This window comes from Heterodontus francisci, chromosome 38 (genome assembly GCF_036365525.1).
Source record: "Heterodontus francisci isolate sHetFra1 chromosome 38, sHetFra1.hap1, whole genome shotgun sequence".
Classification (NCBI taxonomy): Eukaryota; Metazoa; Chordata; class Chondrichthyes; order Heterodontiformes; family Heterodontidae; genus Heterodontus; species Heterodontus francisci.
The window spans coordinates 42,459,747-42,467,652 of NC_090408.1; the positions used below are offsets into that span (position 1 = coordinate 42,459,747).

Genomic DNA, 7,906 nt, shown 5'->3' on the forward strand with positions numbered 1-7,906 from the left:
CCTCCTACTACACTAGAAGCAATTTTTTTTACAATGACCAATTTACATATCAACCTACAAGTCTTTGGCACGTGGGAGGAAACCAGAGCACCCAAAGGAAACCCACACAGTCACAGGGAGAACTTGCAAACTCCACACAGGCAGTACCCAGAACCAAACCCAGGTCGCTAGAGCTGTGAGGTTGCAGTGCTAACCACTGTGCCGCCCATAAATGGTTGGCAACTCTAGCTTTATGCTGTGGCTTCATTCCCTCAGGTAGGGCACTAACAGCAGTCAAAGAGCAGAGACCTCCTGCCTAATAGTTCAGAGTGGACTTGAGGTCATGTCCTAGAGGTGAGAGGTCACGTCCATATCTTCAGATTCTCTCTCGCTACCTTTTTCTAAGATCTAACTGAAACGGAGAGTTGATTCATCATCAGTTGGGAAGCTGAGAGTTCATCAAAAGGGCAGTTGAAATCTGTGACTAAGGAACATGAGCAGGTCTCGGGTGAGGAAATGCTACACAGTATATCAAGCCTGTTCCATCTGTGTGTGTGTCAAAGCGTGTGAGAGAGAGTCTGACAGAGAGTGTGACAAAGTGTGAGTGTATATAATAGTGTGTGTGAGTGAGTGTGTGGAAGAGTGTGTGTAAGTGCGTATGTAGGAGTGTTTGTAGGAGTTTGTAGGAATGTGAAAAAGTGTATAGGAGTGTGTGAAAGGTTGTGTGTAGGAATGTGGATTCAAGTGCTTAGGAGTGTGTCAGAGTCAGTACAGACTTTGCACAGTCACTGGAGAAAGCTTGATAGCCAGATATAAAAGTGAGAATCATGGCTCTATGTTACAGCAATCAGCAAAATAATTGAGGTGGACTCCATCCCACCAGCAGCCCAGCTGAAACAATGCTCTGGTATGAAAGACAGCACAGTGGCGTGAATGAGAGACACTAGTAAGAGGACAGAGAGTTTCTGAGGATGGGCTGGGTTTTTCTGGTGTTTTCCCATTGTGTGAGCTTGTGACAGTAGACCCCCCTGACTGAGATCCAGTTCAATGATAGACAAAGCATGAGGCACAAGTCACTATTTCTTTTCCAGCTATACTCAGAGAGCTTTCCACTTTGAAGGAATCATGTCCATTAATACGGGAAATCTATTAAGACAGTGGAAGGTTGAAGAAGTTTTGTGTGTTGCTTGGAAGGTGGAAAACAACAGACCTAGGTTTTTTTGAACAAATAGGCACATTCTACTCGGGAAACCAATCATGTTCAAAAAATGACAGTAATTAAAAAAATACAATTTGGTCTCTAAAATCAAAATTAGAACATAAGTAAATAGTGTTCTGGTTTATTAGGGTTATACCTTAGTTTACAAAGAGAATTTTTATTAATGAATGCTCCGCATTTCAATTGTGAATTGTGGTGCCTCAATTGAGAGAGAAATTGATTCTAATGGTTTACAAATTAAATTATCTCCAGCAAACCTGAGCTACACAAGAGAAATTAATGTTCTCTGCAGTGAAGCCATTGTCGCAGCTTCTGTTGAACATGATGCGTCCATAAATAATGAGCTTACATAAACCTGTACTCACAGCCCTTCAACACGTGCACCTATCAGAAAAAAAGACTTCCATTTAATACAGAGCTTTATCCCAGCTCAAAAATATCTCAGTGATTGACAGACGATGGCTTACTCTCAAGTGCAGTGACTGTCTTTATGTAATCCAGTGCAACGGCTGTTTGAGCACAGCATCATCCCACAAACAACGCCTGAGAAAAATGAACTCCTGTGTTTCTGGAAGAGATAGATGAAGGTCTTTAAGATTATGTAAGTGTTTGATAGGGTAGACATAGAGAAGATGTTTCCACATGTGCGAGTAACTCGAATTGGGGGTCATAAATATAAGGCAGTAACTAATAAATCCAACAGGTAATTCAGGTGAAACTTCTTGACCTAGGAGTGGTGAGAATGTAGAACTCGCTACCATGTGGATTAGTTGAGGCAAATAGCAGAGATACATTTAAGGGGAAGCTGGATAAATACTTGAGGGGGAAAGGAATAGGATGCTGATAGGGTGAGATGAAAAAGGGTGGGAGGAGGCTCATATGGAGCATAAACACCGGCATGGAACTGTTGGGCCGAATGGCCTGTTTCTGTTCTATAAATGCTAATCAAATATTATGTATTTGGGCTGTCAGCTTAACGCCTTATCCGAAGGACATCTCCACCCCACCATGCTTCTCAAGGGGTTTCAGGACCTACCCTATCCTTTCCAATCTCACAATCTCCAGATTCTGAGTTTCCTAGCATCTTCCATTTATACAACACCCTCATTCACTGAGTGAAGATATTACCTACCTGAGCAGACACATAAGTTCTGCTGTTAATTGTATATTAATTGAGTGTTTAATTGTATTCAGGTAATGGGCATTATCTGGGGATTCACTTGTGCTCCTTTATATAGCAGCAGACTGAAACAGTGGTGTTTGGGTTTGGACATGCATGTTTGTAATGTGTATCTCTGTAAATAAAACCTTATAAGTGTGTAAAAATTAGATTCCCATTCTCTCCTTCACCACCCGGTCCTCAGCACCTCATTGCTAGGCCAGACCTACTTGTAACACCACATCCGAGTCCAGCTCTCACCAATCTCTGGCCCTCAGCAGACGTGTTGCTGCTTGTCCAACTGAGAGTCCATATTGGAACAGGTGGCTGAAAAGCTTGGTCAAAGAGGTACGTTTTAAGGAGCATCTTAAAGGAGGAGAGAGAGGCGGAGAGGCAGAGAGGTTTAGGGAGGGCAATCTAGACTGCTGAAGGCTCAGCCGCCAATGCTGTAATGATTAAAATTGGGGGATGTGCGAGACACCAGAATTGGAGGAGTGCAGAGATCTTATAAGGTGAAAGGGCCCTATTAGCACAGAGCTATTGATGTGAAAAGTGATATGAAAATATTCCAAAAACCTCCCTCCCAATCATTCCTTGTTTAGCTGCTTCAGGAGATCTGGCTGCTTCAGAACTACACTATTAAAACAGAAATGGGGGGAGGCTAATGTTCCATTTATAGACTTGGATTAAAGGTTCAACAAACTCATTTTTAAATTGTGATCCATGGGAAAGAAGAGGGTCAGAAGGGAGGGCAAAGGTTCCTGAGGACAATGGTTCTTTCAGTCCTTGCACAGTCTGTATTTGGATGGCATTATTGATTTAATAGAACATAACGTTTTTGGCAGATAATTGTGGGTGGTAATATCTTGCAGAAAATACCGCAGGAGTGTGTCAATATTAAGAGGGATCCCCAGGACTGGGTCAAAATTGAGAGGGATCCCCAGGACTGGGACAATATTGAGAGGGATCCCCAGGACTGGGACAATATTGAGAGGGATCCCCAGGACTGGGACAATATTGAGAAGGATCCCCAGGAGTGGGACAATATTGAGAGGGATCCCCAGGACTGGGACAATATTGAGAGGGATCCCCAGGACTGGGACAATATTAAGAGGGATCCCCAGTACTGGGTCAATATTGAGAGGGATCCCCAGGACTGGGACAATATTGAGAGGGATCCCCAGGACTGGGACAATATTAAGAGGGATCCCCAGTACTGGGTCAATATTGAGAGGGATCCCCAGGACTGGGACAATATTGAGAGGGATCCCCAGGACTGGGACAATATTAAGAGGGATCCCCAGTACTGGGTCAATATTGAGAGGGATCCCCAGGACTGGGACAATATTGAGAGGGATCCCCAGGACTGGGACAATATTGAGAGGGATCCCCAGGACTGGATCAATATTGAGACGGATCCCCAGCACAGGGTCAATATTGAGAAGGATCCCCAGGACTGGGTCAATATTGAGAGGGATCCCCAGGACTGGGTCAATATTGAGACGGATCCCCAGCACAGGGTCAATATTGAGAAGGATCCCCAGGACTGGGTGAATATTGAGATGGATCCCCAGGACAGGGTCAATATTGAGAGGGATCCCCAGGACGGGGTCAATATTGAGAGGGATCCCCAGGACAGGGTCAATATTGAGAAGGATCCCCAGGACGGGGACAATATTGAGAAGGATCCCCAGGACTGGGTCAATATTGAGAGGGATCCCCAGGACTGGGTCAATATTGAGAGGGATCCCCAGGACAGGGAATATATTGAGAAGGATCACCAGGACTGGGTCAATATTTAGAAGGATCCCCAGGACTGGGTGGGGATTTAGAGGGATCCCCAGGACCTGGACAATATTGAGAAGGTTCCCCAGGACTGGGTCAATATTGAGAGGGATCCCCAGGAATGTGTCAATATTTAGAGGGATCCCCAGGACTGGGTAAATATTTAGAAGGATCCCCAGGACAGTGTCAATATTTAGAGGGATTCCCAGGACAGTGTCAATATTTAGAAGGATCCCCAGGACAGTGTCAATATTTAGAAGGATCCCCAGGACAGTGTCAATATTCAGAGGGATCCCCAGGACTCCGTAAAAATTTAGAAGGATCCCCAGGACAGTGTCAATATTTAGAAGTATCCCCAGGACAGTGTCAATATTTAGAGGGATCCCCAGGACTGTGTAAATATTTAGAAGGATCCCCAGGACAGTGTCAATATTTAGAAGGATCCCCAGGACAGTGTCAATATTTAGAGGGATCCCCTGGACTGTGTCAATATTTAGAAGGATCCCCAGGAATCCATCAATATTTAGAAGGATCCCCAGGACTGTGTCAATATTTAGAAGGATCCCCAGGACAGTGTCAATATTTAGAGGGATTCCCAGGACTGTGTCAATATTTAGAATGATCCCCAGGACAGTGTCAATATTTAGAAGGATCCCCAGGACAGTGTCAATATTTAGAGGGATCCCCAGGACTGTGTAAATATTTAGAAGGATCCCCAGGACAGTGTCAATATTTAGAGGGATCCCCAGGACTGTGTCTATATTTAGAACGATCCCCAGGACTGTGTCAATATTTAGAAGTATCCCCAGGACAGTGTCAATATTTAGAGGGATCCCCAGGACTGTGTAAATATTTAGAAGGATCCCCAGGACAGTGTCAATATTTAGAGGGATCCCCAGGACTGTGTCTATATTTAGAACGATCCCCAGGACTGTGTCAATATTTAGAAGGATCCCCAGGACAGTGTCAATATTTAGAAGGATCCCCAGGACAGTGTCAATATTTAGAGGGATCCCCAGGACTCCGTCAATATTTAGAAGGATCCCCAGGACAGTGTCAATATTTAGAAGGATCCCCAGGATTGGGTCAATATTTAGAAGGATCCCCAGGACTGTCAATATTTAGAGGGATCCCCAGGACAGTGTCAATATTTAGAGGGATCCCCTGGACTGTCAATATTTAGAGGGATCCCCTGGACTGTGTCAATATTTAGAAGGATCCCCAGGACACTGTCAATATTTAGAAGGATCCCCTGGACTGTGTCAATATTTAGAAGGATCTCCAGGACACTGTCAATATTTAGAGGGATCCCCTGGACAGTGTCAATACTTAGAGGGATCCTCTAGACTGTGTCAATATTTAGAAGGATCCCCAGGACACTGTCAATATTTAGAAGGATCCCCTGGACTGTGTCAATATTTAGAAGGATCTCCAGGACACTGTCAATATTTAGAGGGATCCCCTGGACAGTGTCAATACTAAAAGGGATCCCCTAGACTGAGTCAATATTTAGCAGGATCCCCAGGACAGTGTCAATATTTAGAGTAATCCCCTGGACAGTGTCAATACTTAGAGGGATCCCCTAGACTGTGTCAATATTTAGAAGGATCCCCAGGACAGTGTCAATATTTAGAGGGATCCCCTGGACAGTGTCAATATTTAGAAGGATCCCCAGGACAGTGTCAATATTTAGAAGGATCCCCTGGACAGTGTCAATATTTAGATGGATCCCCTGGACAGTGTCAATACTTAGAGGGATCCTCTAGACTGTGTCAATATTTAGAAGGATCCCCAGGACAGTGTCAATATTTAGAATGATCCCCAGGACAGTGTCAATATTTAGAGGGATCCCCTGGACTGTCAATATTTAGAAGGATCCCCAGAACAGTGTCAATATTTAGAAGGATCCCCAGGACTCTGTCAATATTTAGAAGGATCCCCAGGACAGAGTCAATATTTAGAAGGATCCCCAGGACTCTGTCAATATTTAGAAGGATCCCCAGGACAGTGTCAATATTTAGAGGGATCCCCTGGATTGTATCAGTATTTGGAAGGATCCCTAGGACAGTGTCAATATTTAGAGGGATCCACAGGACAGTGTCAATATTTAGAAGGATACCCAGGACAGTGTCAATATTTAGAAGGATCCCCAGGACTCTGTCAATATTTAGAAGAATCCCCAGGACAGTGTCAATATTTAGAAGGATCCCCAGGACTCTGTCAATATTTAGAAGGATCCCCAGGACAGTGTCAATATTTAGAGGGATCCCCTGGATTGTATCAATATTTGGAAGGATCCCTAGGACAGTGTCAATATTTAGAAGGATCCCCAGGACAGTGTCAATATTTAGAAGGATCCCCAGGATTGGGTCAACATTTAGAAGGATCCCCAGGACTGTCAATATTTAGAAGGATCCCCAGGACAGTGTTAATATTTAGAAGGATCCCCAGGATTGGGTCAATATTTAGAAGGATCCCCAGGACTGTCAATATTTAGAAGGATCCCCAGGACTGTCAATATTGAGAAGGATCCCCAGGACTGTCAATATTTAGAAGGATCCCTCGGACAGTGTCAATATTTAGAAGGATCCCCAGGACAGTGTCAATATTTAGAAGGATCCCTAGTACAGTGTCAATATTTAGAAGGATCCCCAGGACAGTGTCAATATTTATAAGGATCCCCAGGACTGTCAATATTTAGAAGGATCCCCAGGACAGTGTCAATATTTATAAGGATCCCCAGGACTGTCAATATTTAGAAGGATCCCCAGGACAGTGTAAATATTTAGAAGGATCCCCAGGAAAGTGTCAATATTTAGAAGGATCCCTAGGACAGTGTCAATATTTAGAAGGATCCCCAGGAAAGTGTCAATATTTAGAGGGATCCCCTGGACAGTGTCAATATTTAGAGGGATCCCCTGGACTGTGTCAATATTTAGAGGGATCCCCAGGACAGTGTCAATATTTATAAGGATCCCCAGGACTGTCAATATTTAGAAGGATCCCCAGGACAGTGTCAATATTTAGAAGGATCCCTAGGACAGTGTCAATATTTAGAAGGATCCCCAGGACAGTGTCAATATTTAGAGGGATCCCCAGGACAGTGTCAATATTTAGAGGGATCCCCTGGACTGCATCAGTATTTAGAAGGATCCCTAGGACAGTGTCAATATTTAGAAGGATCCCCAGGAAAGTGTCAATATTTAGAGGGATCCACAGGAGAGTGTCAATATTTAGAAGGATCCCCAGGACAGTGTCAATATTTAGAGGGATCCCCTGGACTGTATCAGTATTTAGAAGGATCCCTAGGACAGTGTCAATATTTAGAAGGATCCCCAGGAAAGTGTCAATATTTAGAGGGATCCCCTGGACTGCATCAGTATTTAGAAGGATCCCTAGGACAGTGTCAATATTTAGAAGGATCCCCAGGAAAGTGTCAATATTTAGAGGGATCCACAGGAGAGTGTCAATATTTAGAAGGATCCCCAGGACTCTGTCAATATTTAGAAGGATCCCCAGGACAGTGTCAATATTTAGAAAGATGCCCAGGATTGGGTCAATATTTAGAAGGATCCCCAGGACTGTCAATATTTAGAGGGATACCCAGGACAGTGTCAATATTTAGAAGGATCCCCAGGACTCTGTCAATATTTAGAAGGATCCCCAGGACAGTGTCAATATTTAGAGGGATCCCCTGGACTGTATCAGTATTTAGAAGGATCCCTAGGACAGTGTCAATATTGAGAGGGATCCCCTGGACTGTA

General features: G+C 44.0%; 1 protein-coding gene across 1 annotated transcript; it reads left to right on the top strand.

Moving 5' to 3' along the window:
• The first annotated feature begins 1,656 nt into the window (after positions 1 to 1,656).
• On the top strand, positions 1,657 to 4,159 carry LOC137352633 (uncharacterized). Its single transcript, XM_068018365.1, has 3 exons — positions 1,657 to 1,671; positions 2,393 to 2,476; positions 3,203 to 4,159. Exons 1-3 carry the CDS (start codon positions 1,657 to 1,659, stop codon positions 4,157 to 4,159), a joined length of 1,056 nt encoding a protein of 351 aa, XP_067874466.1.
• Positions 4,160 to 7,906: the final 3,747 nt, after the last annotated feature.

What these genes read in the sequence shown, in the direction of transcription:
- LOC137352633 (XM_068018365.1), top strand. An exon ending in GTTTGGGTTTGGACATGCAT is followed by an intron (nt 2,477 to 3,202) that starts GTTTGTAATGTG and finishes CGTTTTTGGCAG; the next exon opens with ATAATTGTGGGTGGTAATAT.